Source organism: Epinephelus lanceolatus, chromosome 7 (genome assembly GCF_041903045.1).
Source record: "Epinephelus lanceolatus isolate andai-2023 chromosome 7, ASM4190304v1, whole genome shotgun sequence".
Classification (NCBI taxonomy): domain Eukaryota; kingdom Metazoa; phylum Chordata; class Actinopteri; order Perciformes; family Serranidae; genus Epinephelus; species Epinephelus lanceolatus.
Window position 1 is genome coordinate 18,252,004 of NC_135740.1, and position 19,060 is coordinate 18,271,063.

The 19,060-nt window shown below is 42.1% G+C and overlaps 2 protein-coding genes across 6 annotated transcripts in view; one reads left to right on the plus strand and one right to left on the minus strand.

Annotated features, from left to right (window-relative positions):
- The window catches only part of pdlim7 (PDZ and LIM domain 7), a 44,081-nt gene extending 35,243 nt beyond the window's left edge, over positions 1-8,838 (plus strand). For both annotated transcript variants that reach the window (XM_033633312.2, XM_033633313.2), the window contains exons 6-11: positions 1,728-1,780; positions 2,046-2,289; positions 2,848-3,028; positions 3,197-3,317; positions 6,451-6,566; positions 6,922-8,838. In XM_033633312.2, coding sequence (XP_033489203.1) covers positions 1,728-1,780; positions 2,046-2,289; positions 2,848-3,028; positions 3,197-3,317; positions 6,451-6,566; positions 6,922-7,008 — 802 coding nt within the window. In that variant the 3' untranslated portion in view covers positions 7,009-8,838. The remainder of the gene's footprint in view (positions 1-1,727; positions 1,781-2,045; positions 2,290-2,847; positions 3,029-3,196; positions 3,318-6,450; positions 6,567-6,921) is intronic.
- A 2,100-nt stretch (positions 8,839-10,938) lies between these two features.
- unc5a (unc-5 netrin receptor A) overlaps positions 10,939-19,060 on the minus strand; it is a 163,036-nt gene continuing 154,914 nt past the window's right edge. For all 4 annotated transcript variants that reach the window (XM_033633372.2, XM_033633375.2, XM_033633374.2 and 1 more), the window contains 3 exons: positions 17,261-17,425; positions 16,938-17,116; positions 10,939-14,831 (listed from right to left, as the gene is read on the minus strand). In XM_033633372.2, the coding sequence (XP_033489263.1) occupies positions 14,666-14,831; positions 16,938-17,116; positions 17,261-17,425 (510 nt within the window). In that variant the 3' untranslated portion in view covers positions 10,939-14,665. The remainder of the gene's footprint in view (positions 14,832-16,937; positions 17,117-17,260; positions 17,426-19,060) is intronic.

Here is a 19,060-nt window from a genome sequence, read left to right on the forward strand (position 1 = left end):
ATACTGGGGTGCTGCTCTGCAGCATGTCCAAAACTCTGTAGAAGGAAAAAACAAACCCTCCTGTCTGCGTGGTCTTTGATGCAGGAATTTTGCCCCTGCATCTCACTGAGCAGGCGGGGGAAGAGGATGTTGAAACCGGCGAAAATGTCAAGAAAACATGATCCAGGCTGCACCAGGTGGGAATAAGCAGCTGTAGAGGATGTTCTCCAATTTGCACCTGCAACCTTCACCAGAGTGAGATGCAGCCAAACAAACATCTCAAAGGTATTTGAGGAGTCAGATCCACTGGCCTGTTGTCATGTAGGGCAGCACGACAAGGGAGTGTAGCCGGGGCTGCTGTGTAGCCCAGGATGTGTTTTGCGAGTTGTTCGGTGGGGTCCCTGAAGGCAGGCTTGCCACTGTGTGGGGCGAAGGGCAGCTGACCCAGGGTCTGTGTGTCAAACAGGCTGAAACAGGATTGTCCTGTCCTTTGCTTGACCCAGCCGCCAGTGATCCTTCTCAGCCAGCCTCCTCTCTACTTTGACTCTGTTGTGCTGTAGTTTCTTTTCAAAAATCTCCTGGTAAGAAGGGGGTCTTACCTTCCTTAATTTAGAAAGATTTAACTTCCTCTCTGTCACCAGCCCTGCAAGCCATCTCCCTGCTATTGCAATGGGATTTAATGTCCTTTTATTATTCAGAGTATTCTGCTGGAAAATAGCAGACTGTTTTTATTCTCCTCCTTGCTAGATGGCTCCCAGCTGTAAATCTTTAACTTCTCCTGCCTCTGTAAATTCTTGTGTTTAGTTGTTTGGCTACACAAGGAGTATAATTGATAGGCAGACTTAACCTGATACAGGCGATGCTATAGTACAAGGCTGTCGCAGGGTAATTCATTTCACATTTTCTTTTACTTTGCAAATGAGAAACGATTTCATCATCTTTCATTAGTGTATTGTAGATGGCACAGTTGATGATGTAAACATGATGGATGCCTAAGGCGGTGTTATATTTTTTCCCAAGATAAGACGTCTCCAGAGCTCACTGTCTTGGCTCAGAAGTTGTTTTTCCTTCTCAGTCATGGTTTGAAGATTTTCTGAATATAGTGACGCTTGCTGCGGGTAACAGAACTTTGAAATGTAGAAACAACTCTTTATTTCAATACTTCTGCACATGCAGGCTTGAAGCGAAACTCGTCTGCATCCACATCTGACAGCACAACGCGTCTTGAGTTTCTCGTTCTTTAACTTTTGCCTGTGAGTGATGTCAATCAATCTGAGACGTTCAGGTGTCTGATTGCTCTCATTAGAGTAGCGGCTCTTGAACCATCTCGATGCAGAGCTATAATGTCTTTACTGGATGCACACCATGGTATCTGTTGTTCAGCATCGATCAGTTGAATTAGGTGATTGATTTTGTGTCATAATGACCTGTGTTATCATGTGAAACAGCCTGCAAATCAATTCCAGTTCTGTTACAGTGTATTTTCTTTAACATCCACCTGGATCTGCTCAACCAGCTCATCTTGCCACAACAGGTTAGGAACCCATGCTAATCTTGTTGATGCTGATTAATATTAATGATGAGGATGCTTATGATCGTTCACACAGAAAGTAATCTGTGGCACAACACTATGGTGACAGCCATGGCTGCTGATTCCAAACATGACGTTCGTTGAGTAGTAACCATGGTTACTGAGGTGTGTGTATGTGTGTGTGTGCCTCTTCTAATTAGTCATTTTCTCCCCACAGCCTTGAGCCAACTCCCTCACCTGCCAAGGCCCAGGCAGCAGATAAACCAGATGGTGAGTTTCTGCTCCTGCTGATGCGTATAAAGAACCCCAGCAGCATCCAGTAGAGGTTGTGCTAATAGATTCTTATTAAGTGTCAGTACATGAGCATCAGCAGCAACAACACGACATGCAAACCTGTCACAACATACATCTGAAGGGAGCACGCACATTATAGAAAAGTGGCTCCCTCCCATTGTGAAATTATTCAAAGTCACAGCCAAGTTTTTCTAAGTGCTGCATTTCCAAAAACAAATCTCCTTTTTTTTTTCTGGCTCAGGCTCCAAGACTGCAGCTGCAGCAGCAGGCCGTTCAGGTCCTTCCTGTCGACCACCGTGGGTCACTGACCCCACTTTCGCCGACCGCTTCCGCCCTGACAAGACTAGCACCGTCGTGACCCAGCACCAGCAGCCGGTCCAGCCGACGCCGATGGAGAACCGCAGCTCCATCCTGCAGGCAGCGCAGCAGGCACCCGAAGACAGCGGGAGGACCCCGGTATGCGGTGCATGCAACAAAATCATAAGGTGAGACCGCACCGCCACGTCTGCAGTGACAGTTAGAATAATTTTACCAGTTAATACTTGTTTGCTCCTTTCAAAGTCCTGTTAGAGAAGTGACACATCACTTAACACAGTTGAGGTACACAATGACAGACTGTATGTCTGCAGCAAATTTAGTCAGTCAGCATAATTAACACAGTTTGGAGACATGGTGTTATCACTGGAGACAAGCATTATGCTGACTTTGAAATAATTTAAATCTCATTTCACACATTTCACAGATAACAGGGAAACCTTAGTTCTTATTCTGGTCACTATTACAAGAAAACAGAAGAAGTGTTTCTCAATAAATGAAGGTGCAAAGTTCTGAGTAGAGCTAAAAAACACGTCTCTAGTTTTTGTTGATGTTTCACAAAGAGGGACCAGTGTGCTTTTCCTGTGTGTTGTTATTCATGTGCTGACATTTCCAACGGAGCTGTCCTTGTTTTCCCTGTTAATCTGGAAAGTGATTCAGCAGATTTCAATGCCTCTGATGTGCTGTTAATGTGTGTGTGTGTGTGTGTGTGTGTGTGTGTTTTCCAGAGGTCGGTACCTGGTAGCGCTGGGGCGTTCTTGGCACCCAGAGGAGTTTACTTGTTCACAGTGCAAGGCGGTCCTGGATGAGGGGGGCTTCTTCGAGGAGAGAGGGTCTGTCTACTGTACCAAGTGCCACGATAACCGATATGCTCCGAACTGTGCCAAGTGCAAAAAGAAGATCACAGGGGTGAGAACCGCAGTGCTGTGTTGAACAAAATCAAAACACAAACCCAAAAACATGAAAGGTTTTTTCTTTTTCTTTGTATGAGAATATATGGATGTCTCCTCCACTGTACTCCAGCAACACCAGCTGAGCTGAAAATAAAAAATGCACAACCTTGTCTCCTTTCATCAGGAAATCATGCACGCCCTGAAGATGACCTACCATGTCGAGTGTTTCAAGTGTGCAGCATGCAAGACTCCCATCAGGAATCAAGCCTTCTACATGGAGGAGGGCGAACCCTACTGTGAGAAAGGTAAGAGACTGAACTCTTGCTCCCTAACCTGACTGTTCTTTGGCCTTTTCTTGTATAACAATTGAAAATAGGTACCAAAAATGATATAAAATGGTCTTTAAAGAAATGTATATCTCTTTCCAGAAATTCTAGGACAAGATGGTTACACACTTAAATGTATTAAAGACACAGATTATTTATATCCAGTTCTGCTGTTTTGTGTCAATGATACCAGCAATACTCTCTGTGGACATCACCCATTGGTTATCGGACTTATGTTTTAAAGCGTTATTTGGCATTTTGGCTGTTGCCATCTTGGTTTTTTTGGAACCAGAAGTGACCATATTTAGACAAGAGGGTGGAGCTTGGGAAGAGACTCTACATTGCTACGTCTCTATCCTGATTGACAGGTCATCAGTCACAACGTAGCCATGCCCTGAAGCATACCCTGCCTTATTGTCCATTTTACTAATAATAGGACCATAATTTACACAATGAACATCATGCTGTATTGAAGAAGACCTAAAACTAGCGATCAAGACCATAAACCTAATAGGAAAGTGTTTACCGAGGTCATAAATCAAGTCTCATTGACTTATACACAATCAGACTTCATTTTGCAGCCAGTGGAGCCGCCCCCTGCTGGCCATTAGAAAGACTGCAGGTTTGAAGCACTTAAGCATCGACTTCACTTTTTGTTCATTTCTTTTATACAGTTCGTGTGTGCTTCTAAATTAACTTGATAAATACATTATGGACGTCATGGTGGCACAGTAGTTAGTCTGGCTTACAGCATTAGGGTTCCAGGTTCGGACTCGCTGGCTAGACGGGGCCCTTCTGTGCAGAGTTTGCATGTTCTCCCTGTGTCAGCGTGGTTTTTCTCCACGTGTTCCAACCTTCTCCCACAGTCCAAACACATGCAGGTTAATCGGTGACTCTAACTTGCCCGTAGGTGTGAATGTGAGTGTGAATGGTTGTCTGTCTCTGTGTCTGGCGACCTGTCCAGGGTGTACACCGCCTGTCACCCATATTCAGCCGCAATTGGCTCCAGCCCCTCCCGTACTCGTGTAATCTGATGCTTATAATCAGTCCATTTAAATTGTCCTTTTCAGCTGTACTCAACAGCAAACTGTGAAGTGCTCCCATCACATGTATCTGGTGGAAAACAATACCTGTAAGTATTAATAATAATGTAAAAACATCAGGCTGCTGTGACAGTAATTATGGCTTACGGTCTGGCAGCTGGTTGCTACCTTTCTATAAAGCCCCGGCCTCACCTGAGTGCTGTGGGGGGGTACACACCCATAACTAAAATACAGGCAGAGGGCAGAGTCTCTACAAATAAAAACACAGCCACATACTTGTATTGTATCATAAATAATAATTGAGAGGGATTACTATTGTATGAGTCTGTAAACCGTTTTTTTTTTTTTTTTTTTTTTTTTCAGGAAAATACTACTTAGTATGTCTTTAAAACAAACAATAACCTCACTGAATGTTAGTTTGAATGTCCTTCCTCTCTTTCATAATAATACAACGTTCCCTGTCACACATCCTTGAGGCTTCATAAAAGAGATGAAGGAATCTCCATGGTGAAAAATCCTCCGCTGGAAACAAAGGGAAACATCATATTGATGTGGTTTCTAAGAGAAGAATTTAAGAAAAAACTTGCAGCACTCACCACCATGGCTGAACAAACCGCAGCTTTAACAGAAAATGCAAACCTGAATAAAAGGCTGGCGGTTTTCAAAGGGCAGAAAATATGAAACACTGGCAAAAGTGAAAAAAAAAGGAACCTCAAAGTCCCCAGTGTGCAGATTGATTGGTTTCACTGCCAACTGAGAACATCTCAACCCATGTAAGACCCCCTGTAAGTTAACACATGGATCAAGCCTTACATATTTATCGTAAATCTGTCTTAGGAGTACACGGATGAACAGAGGGAGAACTGACACCCCGCCACGCAGCATTAAGTTTGTGATCGAGCTTATTTGATGAAAAATGTTTCATCCTTTTACTTTAAATGGATGTCGTAGCGACGTACAGTGTAGTTCAAGGTACACAACAAAAGCTGGGGTAGGAAAACAGAGAAGCAGCCACTGGGTGATTCACAGGTCTCGCCGAGTGCATTTTGTGATAAAGTTCTTTTGAAAAAGACAAAAAAAATAGCTCACTGCAGGGCGTCCCTTCTCCTGTTTTGCTTGAGCCATTTTATATTTTATTTCATAAAGCTATTTGTAAAACATTGCGTTGTTGTATTATTGCTGTGGGGTTTGGCGTGGGCCGACATCATGAATCTTTTTGGCGCATACCACAGTCAATCATAAAGTGTGATGTTTTCATCTGCTGTAATCTATTTAGCTCCAGTTTACTTCATACATTTCTTTGTTGGATTTTATGAATGGTGTGTGCTCTTCTATTATGCTGTAAATGATTTAGCAGGGCGGCGTGCTTCTCGCTCACTACTGAGGCTCTGACGTGGATCGCTGCTCTATCAGAGGCGAAGCCAGAACCTGAGTACTCATGCTCTGAATAATGCCTTTAGCTCTGATAAACATTCTGCTGCCTCAGCATCTTTCAGGGATTGTGCGGCAGCTCTCACACACTCACTCTTGAGAAGCAGCATTATAACCTGACACTTTCCCCAGAGTCCTTGTGATGAAAGAGACTGGCAAATCCAGTTAAGTATCTGGAGCAATTTCCCCTCATCCTAATCCCTCCCTTACACTCTGGAAAGGCACTGAGGTACACAGGGTGGACAAAATAACATAAACAGCAAAGTATCAGGTGCCCAATGAGGAGAGGCGCCAACATTTGGCTTCGAAACAGCTTCATCCATCTCTATTGCCGCCATTCCCGTCCTCAAATGTGTGTGTGTGGTGGGATATTAGTTCTCTACAAGAGTAAAAGCCTCCAGTTCTTTTAAAAGATGAAAGAGGTGGAAACCTATTTCACACTCTGCTCAACAACATCCTATAAAGGTTAAGTGATGTTTACATATGGTGATTGTGGAGGCCATGGCGGATGCTTGACCTGATCCGGAGGACGATAAAAGCTCTTTTGAATTTGTTTTATTTTTTTTTTATTCTGACGGCTATCTAGCATATCTCCGCTGCTCACCACCTCTCCTCCTCTCATATTTTCTCTCTTCTAGACTATGAGAAGATGTTTGGCACCAAATGCCATGGCTGCGACTTTAAGATTGATGCCGGGGATCGCTTTCTGGAGGCCTTGGGCTACAGCTGGCACGATACGTGCTTCGTCTGTGCTGTAAGTCATTTTGATTGATATGGCTCCCTGTGGGGCTCTCTTTGCCCCATCTCTTCTGGCTGTCCCAGCACAATGCCACCTGGAAAAAAAAATCCACCTCCATCTCTGGACCTCGAGCTTTCCTTTTCGTCTCTCTCTTTCACCCTGTCACCTGCAGTCTATCACTTCTCTCCATCTCTCTGTCATTCTGTAAAGAAAACTGAACGTAAATGCAGTTGAGTAAATACTCTGCACCCGCTGTGGTCAGTAGGAAACAGTGTAAATTCACATTGGCAATGTTGGGGTGTGATATCAAGTCTGCCCTGGTTTCTCAATCTGTCTCTCTCTGTCTGTCTGTCTCCTTTCATCTTTAAAGCTCTGCCAAATCAACCTGGAGGGGAAGACGTTCTACTCGAAGAAGGATAAGCCCCTGTGCAAAGGCCATGCCTTTGCTCCAGTGTGAGAGAGCGAGCTTCATCTTCAGAGGAAGCAACACTTCTCTCTCTCCCTCCTCTTTACCCCACTCCGCCCTCCGGCACACTCGTACACACTCTACATCTCTTCTCTTCACCAACCACACACCTAGTTACACTCCGTTTTTCTTTTTTTCTATCCTTTGTTTCTACATTTGAGGCTCAGAGAGACAATTCAACCCCAAATCAAAAATACATATTTTTTCCGTTACTTATAGAGCTGTTTATCAGTCTGGATTGTTTTGGTGTGAGTTGCTGAGTGTTTGCGATATCAGCCATAGAGATGTCTGCTCTCTCTCAGATATAATGGAACTAGACAGCACTCGGCTTGTGGTGCTCAAAGCAACAGAAAAAAAAACATTTGAAAACTCAACCCCAATGTCTCTTTCTGGAGATCATGACCCAGTTACTCAAGACAATCCACAGACCTTGTTGTGAGCAGTTTCATGTCAGAACTATTTCCTTTCCACTAGACTACAACCACCATCTGAATCATTGTGCAGAAAGAAGCGCTTATAGAGGCTTATGCTTGTAAAAGCGCAAGATGTACACAGATCCTCGGCTCAGCTCTAACATAAGTTAGCTCAGTGTTGCCAGGTGAGCTAGCAGTGGATGCATGCTTCCTTCTGCATGGTGATACAGTTGGCAGGCGTAGTTTGGTAGAAAGAAAATAGTTCCTACATGAAACTGAACTTAACAAGGTCTTGAGTAACCAGGTCATGATTTCTGAAAAGAGACATTGCTGTTGAGGTTTTCAAATGTATTTTTTGGCCATCTACATTCAAGAGGGAAGTCAGCAGACAACCGATATCTCAAACACTCTGCAACTCACCTCAAAATAATCTAGACTGATAGCACTGCAGGCAAAAGGAAAAACATGTACTTTTGATTTTGGAGTGAACTGTCCCTTTAATGTTAGCTTCACGTACTGTTAGTTTCCTGTGTGAAAAGGACAGTTCACATGTTACTGCCTGTAATACCAGATGCTGTGTTGTATAACTGGAAGTAGTCAAGGAATTGTTTCATGTCATCACTAACTTTTTGACTCTCAAGTAATTTTTTTTAGATAAGACATTAAAAAGTGCAGCTGCAGTTCATCTAGATTTAATTGTAGCAGTAAGTGACGAATTCTCACGACTCTACTAATCTCAGCCTTGTTCAGTCTGAAGTGAGATCAAGTCAGTATCTTACAAGTTGAAGGAGTCATTTAGCCTTTAATAATCTCACATATTGCAGTAATGATCTGCCACTGCTGCTGTACTAAGTGTGGGGAAGTGGTGGCCCAATTCAAGACCCTGGCCCACTCACTGACTCTTACTGCAGTGCCTATTAACGTAATGGGGTCCAGTCAAGCATAAAGGGGGGTGTCCCATTTCTGCTTGACTGGACCCCTTCACCTCTCCGCAGAAGCACTAACTGCAGTATGAGCTCTGATTTGCCAGAGCCAACGTGAGAAGCAGTTAATAACTGTAATTTTGAGTCATTTAACAATCCTCAGTCGATCCAATTTTAATAATCCAATGTGGGTGACAGAAAGGAAATGCTGTTCTTGTTTTTAAATGTTTCACTCCTAAGATAAGGAGATAAGTCTTTTGAGATTATCAGCATTTATTGGATTTATTGTAATGTAAGAAAAGAAACCTCAGATGATTTTGTCCCTCATGTTACAATGATATTGTGATATTTCCTTAGAGTACTTTCATGTCATGGTTGAATATGTATTTATATTGCTTCAGAATGGGCCTGTAAGTGTTGTTTTTAGAGCTGTTGGACATTTCAAATAAAAAAAATTCAGTAATGCCAAGCGCTGGGGCAAAACACTGGGCTGAAGTGTTCTTTTGAGGTGAACCCATCTGTAAGAGTTTGTACTGATTGAGGTTTTGGCTGTCTTTGCCTTCACCAACACCTGCTCCCCAACAAGAGGACAATGGACTTTCTAATGTTTTTGCTCTGTTTTTTGTGAGTACAATAAGTGTTTGTTTTTTTTTAACATAACTTAAACAGCTTTGCTGCTGTAACAGACCTAAGTACAATGTTCTCCATGTGGATGTTAATAATTTTATAATAGCCAGTCATTAAAGTGGACAGACACATTTTTTGCTTTAAAGCTGTTAGTTGGTAACTTTTTATAAAAAAATAATTTGATACATCATATTTGCGAAAACTCACTATATTCACAAAGCACTAAATGAGACGGATAATCTCTGAAAAAAACTAGACAACGCCAATCAAATATGAATCAAGATTCTGTAACTGTAACTTATTTCTCACCATATATGCAGTCCGAAAGATATTTTAGTGGACTGTTAAGCTGTAAAATGAGAGTTTGTGACCTGACTGGCAGGTTGGAAACAGTCGAGCAGAAACAAAATACCACCTGGAGCAAAACTTTAGATTTAGATTGGTTCCCTATAAGCCTTGGTCTAACTTTGCAATTGACCTTTCCTAAAGCCGGCCCTTTTTCTTTTGTTCTAATAACATTTGAGTAAGCTTGGTAGCTGTCAGATCCCCTGGTAACACAGACTGCAATCTAATCCTTTGCAGCAATTGTGCATTGTCAATTTAAGTCCATTTGAAGTGCTTGTTTTTGCCTCTGACAGGCTCAGATTGTTATTTGAAGTGACTGACAACATTACAGAAAAGACCCTACAGAGTAATGCAAAGTTCCTTACCTTTCGCTGGTCTATTTATCATTGTAATGAAGTCTCCCTCAGAAAGAAGGCTCTTTCTGAAATCTCGCAAGAGGTGACTTCTTGCAGGAAAACAATGGTGGAGTTGGAGAGAGGAGTACCAGGAAGTGCTGGTTGTTGTTGGAGTACGGACAGCGTGGCTTAGTGTTGTCTAAAATACTTTGTTTCATGGCTGAATGCAAGATTTCAGAATGAGACTTCTCCTTGGGTGAAGACTTGGTTACACATAATGTTGTCAGACACTTAAAATGACCATCTGAGCCTGTCGGTCACAAAAACAACGTGCTATAAAGACCGAAAAGTGAGTGCACAATTGCCGGCAGGGGTTACACTGCAGCCTGTTTTTCTGATGTGGCTGCAACACTCTCTCAGTAGTGGAATGATTTTAAAATTGTTGTCTCCATTGGTCATTTAGTAATGACAAAATGTGGGGAAATAGTGTTCAGGTTCAAAAGCACCAAAGTTTCCATTTTTAAGTTTGCAAATTTTAGCAAAATGCTAGCTAACCTACATCAAGAGAAGTTGCCTTAATGTCAGATAAAGAAATCTGGAAAAGGACAGATGGGTTGGGTGCTGATATCATTTTAAGACGAAATGAAATATCATGAGTCAGATTTGGACTAACGTTTCTTTCTTTAGATTATCTCTGCAAAGCTACATCCCATCCCAGTGCACAACCAAAACAGGAAGGGGATAGCACTTTTGTTTTCCCTGGTAGCTAATGGTAGCTAACCCCGGTGACCAGAGTATCCGTGCAAGTTCTTTGCAGCTACTATCTCCAGTAGCAGAAATGGTGAACAACCAATGCAAATATAGAAAACAAAAGGCAGTGTGTCCTTTTGTTGTTAGCAGTTACTAGGCTCTGAGGAAAGTGGAAAGCAATGCTGCTGTCTTTGTGACAGAGGCGCTAACAATACTACCATTTGGAAACACTGTCATCTCAAATATTTTTTTTTTACTCCAAATGTTAACCAAATTAAATAAATACTTATCACTTAATGCAACATTTTGATCAAACTCTAACCAAAAAAGTGATTAAGTGTTTTCCAAAATGTCAAAGTATTCCCTTAAACTAAACATTTTATAGTCTGAGTGATAGCGAGTCTTTGAAGCCTGACAATATAAAACAAACCAGTGACCTATTAACATTTAGTAGCACCTGTCTGGTCCCTTAAAATCAAACCCTTAACAACACCACTTAATGTTTCAAGTGAAAGATCCAGTCCTTGATTTAACAATATATAATTTATTTACAACAATTTCAGGTTGAATTACTATACATACCTTTCTGAAATGTCATAGATAGATATATATACATAAGGCCAAGTAAATACTTGAAAGCACTTAGAAACGAATTTCCAAAATTCTACCCACAAATCCATATCATTGTCCAAAAAGTACAGAAAATCTCCTTTAGCAGAAGTTTTTCCATTGCCACAAAAGTTTTGACAACAATTTACATTGACAATAAGGAACACAAAAGGTTAAAAAAACAAACAGAAGAAAAAAAACAAACAATAAAAGGATTATACAATTGCATAAGCGCTGTGGCATGTAATAAATACAGCATTTTTGACTTGCAGAAAGGCAAGGAACATTGAATCAAGGAACTAAATAGAAAAACCATTCACAAGTACATAAGTCTATTGTTCTTGGTTCAAAAGAAAACCATTCAGTCAGAGTGACAGGGAGTTACGCACACACCCAGTCTAACTCACACACACACACACGTCCTTGACACTGAATAGTAATGAGTGACATAAAAAGTACAGTTGTGAGATGTAACAATTTTCCCCCATAACTCAGGGATAAACATATAAACCCTTGAACGAAGCGCATGTGTGTTACCGACACGAGTCGTACACAACTATCAGGCCCGGACTTCGTCATGAAGGGAACTGTATTCATCACACACGCAGTAATTGCAGATTTGTTGGACAAGTTAGATGTGAAGATAGATGCTGAGCATCCTGGCGGCTGGTGAATTACATTACTGAAATGTGCTTAGACAACACATCCAAGACAATGACGGGGGTGATAAAATTTCACACACACACAGTCTGACTGTACAACTGCCATGGCTCATCTAAACGTGCTGTGTCAACACTGGCTTGTCAGTGTCCAAGAACTGATGTCCTCCTTCTCCAATTAGCCTCCGCACAGTCCCAGTGTAGTGATTCACTAAGCATTAGTGACTATTTCCACCTTGTATTTAAATGCTTACAGTTAGAGAAATAATCAGGTAGACATATGCAGAGTAAGGACGAACAAAATATGTATAGAAACTTCCTGTAAAACAGTCTCTAAACCCTTAACACTGCAAAAAGTCTTCACTGCTAGATCGCCAAAGAACAGTATATAGGCAAACACGTCACGGTTTAGACTTGACAAATGCTGCGCCAGTTAAGTGTCTTTTTTTTTTGGCTTTATATTAAAATATAATTTACATTTCTTTACAAAGTGATGAACTGACACATATTACTGCTCAAACAAACAGCTTCAACTTGCCTCAAAGACAAAAGCGAAGAAATGAGAGAAAGAAACGATTCAGACTTTTTAAGCCCCGCAGTTTAGAAGAGACAGCAACTCTGACTTATTCTATACTAGCTGCAAGTAAAAACAATGCTGAAACAATATTCAGTGGATACAATATGAGGATGTAGTGGCCTCAACTGATACTCATAAAACTTTGGTTACCAATTCTGCTGATATACAGTATGCAAAGTGACAGCACACGGCTGGTATAGAAAAAGTATTTACATATTACATGTGACGATGATCCATTTCAACATGAAAAGACTTGATTAAGGTGATAATCGCCATTTTGTCTGAAAGGGGGCTTGATCCCAGGTTGTTTTTTTTAAAAGGTAATAAAAAAGGTAAATTTTTATTTTATGGCATCTCTGCATCAAATCGTACAGGGGCTTGTAAAAACTTGTTGGTCAAGAGGAGGCGTGTTTAATATCAGGATGAAAAAGAGCTAACAGGTGCCGAGATGCCGCACGAAAAAACAAAGTAATTTCTTAAAAAAGGAGACGTACTTTTTCCCCACTACAAGGAAACATAAATGTACATTCCAAATATCTGACAATCATAAAAGAGGCTCCAGTTAGTGTTAAAGGTTGAAGCCACAGGAGCTGGTAGGATGGGCTGTGCTAGCTGTTTGAATAAGAAGGGACTTAATGAAAAGGGCTCTCTTTAGAACTTTAACAGACAACTTCACATGCAACCCTGAGGCAGACGGAGAGAGAACTATGGCTAATCTGGGATTGCTCACACCTTTTTCAAAGCATAATTACTGAAACAGTGGACTTTAAAGATACTCTGTGTTTCTGTGTTGCCAGACCTGACACATCCATTAATAAAAAAAATAAGAAGAAGAACTGTGTAAATTAATGCAAAGTGGCATAATATAACAAAGCAAATCTGCAGTTTGTTGCATGAATCTGCTGGATCATTTTTGTCCATCCTGGCTGGAAATAACTAAAAGGGAAAAAAATCCTTTCAAAGCATCTTTTGTGAGCAGAGGCGTGACATTATGAATAAGCAGCTCTTAACTTTCTCTGAGAGACAGGCGTTTCTTTGATGTGGAAATACTGTTTGCCAAACAGCACATATAGAATTCCCACCAACATTGCTTTATGAATTATAAAAACAAAGCTGCACAACGACCCTTTCGTCGTGAGTAATCTGGTGAAGATTTTGAAGAATTTGTTGTCAGATTGTTTTTTTCTGCGGGGAGACCGTTCTGCATTATTCATGCAGGATAATATCCCTTTTGGCTATATTTTTATGTTCTGCTACAGAATTAATGTAATCAGGGGGAAAATGTCATTTCAGAAATGAGTTTTGACGACATTCAGTGTTCACATATATGCAGCTGGAACGCCTTTCGGCCCTATGGCTCCTTCATTAGCGGTGGAATTTGAAACAGAAAAACGCCACGATGAACGATTGGGGGGTTAATGCGAGATGTGAGATAAACTGCACGGATCAAAATCACGAGCTTTGAATAGAAATGGTTTCTGAAATATGACTTTAGTGAAGATATTACTCACTCCTCCCTCAAAAAAAAAAAAAAAAAGTTCAAAGCACCCAAACCCCACATATATTGATTCAGAAGCAGGGAAGCTGCGAAGCGTCTCGCTGAATCAAGATGTCAAGATGTTACATTCACAGTAGTGATACCGGCTGAACTAAAACACAAACAAGATGAGATGGGTTTTTGGGCCCCTGACATACAATCTATTTTAAACCTGCGAGTCCAGGATGTGCTACAAGCTGTCTGTGTGTGTTTTTAGAAACAGATAACGACACATATGAGGTGTGCACCTACAGAGTGTCGCTGGGCTCGGGAGGGGACGTTCACAGACCCTGATGACCTTGATGAAAGTATCTGAGATAATGTCATATAACAAACCTGCCAATTGCATATGTCGCCTGTTCTTTTTAACCTGAAATGCCTGGCACCTTTTGTCACATCCCTTTTATTCAATATTTAATATTTCAGAATCAAAGTTTTTTAATCTGCAGTATTGGCCATCGGTAGTAGCATTACGTTTGCATATTGCTCCTTATTAGCCATAAATGGCCTATTTATATAAAAGGCATTAAGTTAATTTAACGATGTCTTTAAAGCAGGGTGTGGGCTAATTAAACTTGATGGAAAATAAAGGGTAGTTTCTTTACTGACTTCATGAATACATTTCCCCACACACCCAAACTCTCATTTGGTCTGTCTTTTAAAGATTTTCACTGTGTTCCATGGGATATAGGGACTCGATCCTACATAAACCCTTTACTGCCTTCTAAAGTGAAGAAGAGGGACATGGGGACAGCTCTGCTCTTCGATTCCTGCTGCTGTAATTGTTGTTTTTGTGTGTTTTGTTGTTGTGTTCTGTACTTTTTTTTGTTGTTTTTTTTTTTCCTCTGCACCAGTCTCTCCCCCTTTTCTGGGTTAGCACTCGCCATCAGAGACCAGGAATATCATGGCTTCTTGTTTGCCAATGTCAGCCATGACCGTGGCCAGCTGGTTGATGTTGCCGCTGTGGAAATGTTGTGCCTCCCACAGGTCCAGGATCACAGAGGTTGGGCTCGCTTTGGATGCAAAGAAACTCATGTGTCTGCAGAGAGGAGAGGAGCACAGACAGGAGGAGGAGACAAAAATAACAGTGAGGGAACAATGAGACTTTTTTTTCTTCTATTAAATCAAGCGATGTGCACATATCAAAACGGACAGTCTCTCATTTTCTCTACAATAACAGAGTCTTAGGAAAACCTTTTCAGCTGGTATTTTATAGCGCCAATGCTTCTTGTAACTCCGTCAATGTCAGGTTTTATTGTGTGTTATATTGCCACATCCCGATATGCTGTGTTGGAGCACTAAGTAAAAAAATGATAAAAGGTATAAGAACACAGTCTGGCTGCTGAAACTGCCATCAAATACAGAATCTGAGGCAATTTTCATTTGAAGCTTAACAGCATAAGCCTCATTCCTCTTTATTTGATGTTGAAATTGGCCCTAAATCCCATATAGTAAATCCTATATAGACTTTTCACAGTTAAGTCGGAAGTGACCTTTTCCATTTTAGGAGCAGAACCTTTACGATCAAACCCAATCAATGACAACAAAGCAGTGGCCCCGGCCAGCTGTATATTTGATGTTGAGTGGGACCTGATCCCCGCGGTACCTGAAGATGCTTGTTTGATTTAATGGCCTTTTTCTGTTCTCCAAATGTCTGGGGCCTTAACAGTTATGTAGAGCACACATGGCATTAAAAAAAAAAGGAGAACAGTGTAAACTCTTTGCACAAAGGGGAATTGTGTTGTGTGAGTGTTTTTTGCGGGGTTGGAGAGAGGTGAGACAAGAAGCCCACAACACCATTTTCACCTTGAGAAAGGTCAGAGTCCATTACTTCCTCGTATCTTCTGTCTGCCTAGTGAAGCGTTCTGTGATGGTTATAAACATGTGGCTGCTTTGGCAGTGCACACTAGCACTGAGAACACAGTGCCACTCTGCTATTTTCAGTCAATTGGATTTTTATAGCGCGCACAGCCTTCCCTCTGCGTCGAGAGAGCACAACAAAGAAGAGTGTTGGTCAAAAAAAAATTGTCTGGGAAACGAACCTCTGTGTCATTATTCAGATAAAAAAGACAGAGCTTAGCGTCCGATGTGTCAGCCCCGCTTATTCACCTCGCTGTGTGAAACACGAGCTTATCTTGTATGGCTCAGACACAGCCGTTTGCTCAGTCTTAGGAGAGAAAGATCAAATAAAAGGTTCTTGGCATTTTAAGTTTTATTGATTGGTCCCGTTCCGCTCGGTCTCAACGCTTTATACCCACAGAAACAAACACAGAAATACAGCATGACGGAGCGCCAAGGAGCTGCTGCTTTTTTTTTGGGAAAACATATTGTTAAGGACAGATCAAACAACGGAGCAGTTGTTCCTTCCTGAGTCCTAAATGAGAATTGATTATGTTGAGCAAAACATTGCTAATTAAACCTGTAGTGCATCAATTCAATTTGTGATTAATTGGGCTAAATAAAGTTGATTGGACAAATTAAGTGTACCTATTTGATTTCATTACAAGGTAGAAATTAAATTGGTGGAAGATAAGGGATCAATGCCTGGCTCCTCTCGGCTACAGGTGCACCGGTGATAAAGTACAGTAACTGTGAGAACGAATTGAGGTCGGCACAGATCCAAACCCATTCTGTCGTGTTTTTTTGCCGCTGATGGGCAGCTAGCTTGCTACCTTTCCAATTACAACTGCTAAGCAGAATGTAGCAGGTACAAGTTTAGCTGCAGACTTTAAGCAGCTTACCTGTTCCTGAGGAGAAAAAAAAAGGGTGTCATGTTTTCCCCCAGAAGTGATAGCTGTATCCATCAAGTCCACATTAATCCTATAACGTTAGCTGTGTCAAATGAGGATTAGTTTGCTTAGGCAGAACTTTGTTTACCTGAACTTTAGGGAAAACACTCAACTGCAGTGATGCACTTTGGTCATAGTGACATGCTAACTGTGTGGCCCCTTACAATCAGTGTGATTACATTATTTTAAACAAGCTGTGTGCTGAGTGTTGTGCGTATACTTCTGTGCAACCTCTGTTCTCCAAGGGTCTGGATAAATGAGGCTCTGCTGCATTTCTTGAGAGCCTTTGTGTAAGCTGCCTCTCCGCTGATTAGCGATCAGATAAGGCATTATGGTATTGTGCAGTCTGTATTTACCTCTCAAGTTTAAGTCTTTGTGCTAGCATTCTCCAGTCGGCTCCGTTGGGACAGGGGGCGTCCAGGCTGCTGCAGATCTTCTGCCTGATGAGGTACGGGATCTGGAAGGCGCTGGGCCCTGCCAGAGCTGTGGCATTACTGTCCATTAACAGGAACTCAGAGTCCACAGCTCGGGTGTCCTGGTAGGAATGACAGCCGTAAAGCACAGCCTTCAGAAAAGCACAGTATAGAAACAATCCCTCCGTGGCTAATGAAAATGATGAATAATGGCGGCTACATAATCAAACTGCTGCCTCCAAGCAAGTAGTTATGCTGAACGTTACCTTGGCAATGTTAAAGTCGAGGCTAAAGCTCTGTCCCTCCCCCTCCACCTGCCACACGCACAGCTGGCAGGTGAGCTCACAGGTGCTTAGGCTGAGCCGCTCCAGAGTGAACGTGCAGTGCAGGTACCGCTGGGAACCGTTCCAGATGTGATAGAACGGGATCTCCTGCAGAAAAAAAAAACATGCAGCACACACAAACGGCAACACAGTGGCACAGTTAGAACTGCATGTCTGAAACACGGCGTAACAGGACCGCCTGCCTAGACTACACTGAGATCATCATTAATTACACTGACATCAGCTGTCATCATTAGGTGAGAATGGCTAAATATGTTGAAGGGAACAGACTGACAACAGACAGGTAAGTTAAAGGGAATAATGGGCCGTTTTTGAGGGAAGGAGTTCCTATCTGTCTGAGCTGATTACACAAGTAAACAGTCGTATTTTAAGAGACAGCATGACATGTCTTCATCTCTGGCACGAGAAACATTCTCTGTTTATTTTTCAGCCTCTCTTTGTATGTGCTGTGTGTGCAATTCTGGGCAGAGCTACAAACGATGCTAATGGTGTCCAAGCTGAAACATCACAGCTCCTCTTTGAATCTAAAACACATCATGTGACATAGAGATGTATATGCATGCATAATGGCTTCGAGTAGTACCGCTGAACAGCACTAGCTTCTGTCTACCAGGGAGTGTTTGCCAGAATTTATTCAAGGCTGACAATTTCTACATCTTTCTCTCTGTTGCTCCATATTCATGCCTCATTTGCATATCCCAAGAGAAGCAAAGTGGTAACCCTGAAAAAAAAAAAAAAAAGAGAGAAGCAGGGCACACCAACTTCTCACATCACCCTGGGTTCAACAGCTGACAAGAACTCAGTCTGAGAGGGGAGCAGGGCTGCAGATCATGCTGCTAACCAAACGGGGGCACTGTTACCCAGGCAGACGGGTGACGGAGGGAGCAGGGTGAAACGCACAAAAGTCTTCACAGGGGCCCCAGGGAGACTAAAGGCCTTTTTTGACCGCACTGCTGAGAGGGGAATAACACTTCCAAATGAACAGGCACAGTCCAGAGGAATAAGCCTCTGTTCTGGGTGCATTGTTGCTGCCGCTGCTTGCTTGGCACAGCCTGTGTGTTCTCTATGGGGACCTGGTGCTCAGTGCTTACAGAGTTACAGCCAGAGCATTTTCTAGTTCTTTAAACAGCCCTCATGTCTCATGTCGTCGCTGGGCTGCAGTGCAGTGGGCCGCCACGCAGGTGTGGGGAGTGCAGCAGAGGTTCCAAGATTCAGGTTGGGAAGTTTCAGATATTTACATACTGCTCTATATTTCATCTGAGCTCCCTTTGAGAGAGCGACAGCCAGGATAATCAATCAGCTGGCAGCTCTGGGTTAGTGCACACAAACCAGCTCCATTATGCACACATACACACCTCACGCAGAAACACAAGCGGACACAATCATGCACACTCACACACACACACACTCACACACACACACACACACACACACACAAAGAACGTTCCCTCGACTCCAGCAAATGACTTAAAGTTGCACACAGTGCCAAGAATGGAAAGGTTATTGGACAGAGGAGTCCTGCAGTAACAGACCCAAAAACACTCCTCTGTGTGAATCTTTAAAGTGATCTGCTGAAGCCAAACCAAAACATACTTAATTAAAACTCCGAACCGACTAAAATTAAAACAACTTTCCAGAGAGACCCTCATTAACAATAAAAAGTTATTTCTGAAGAACTTTTGATTACTCAGTAACACTGCTTTTGCCGACACGTAGTCCATT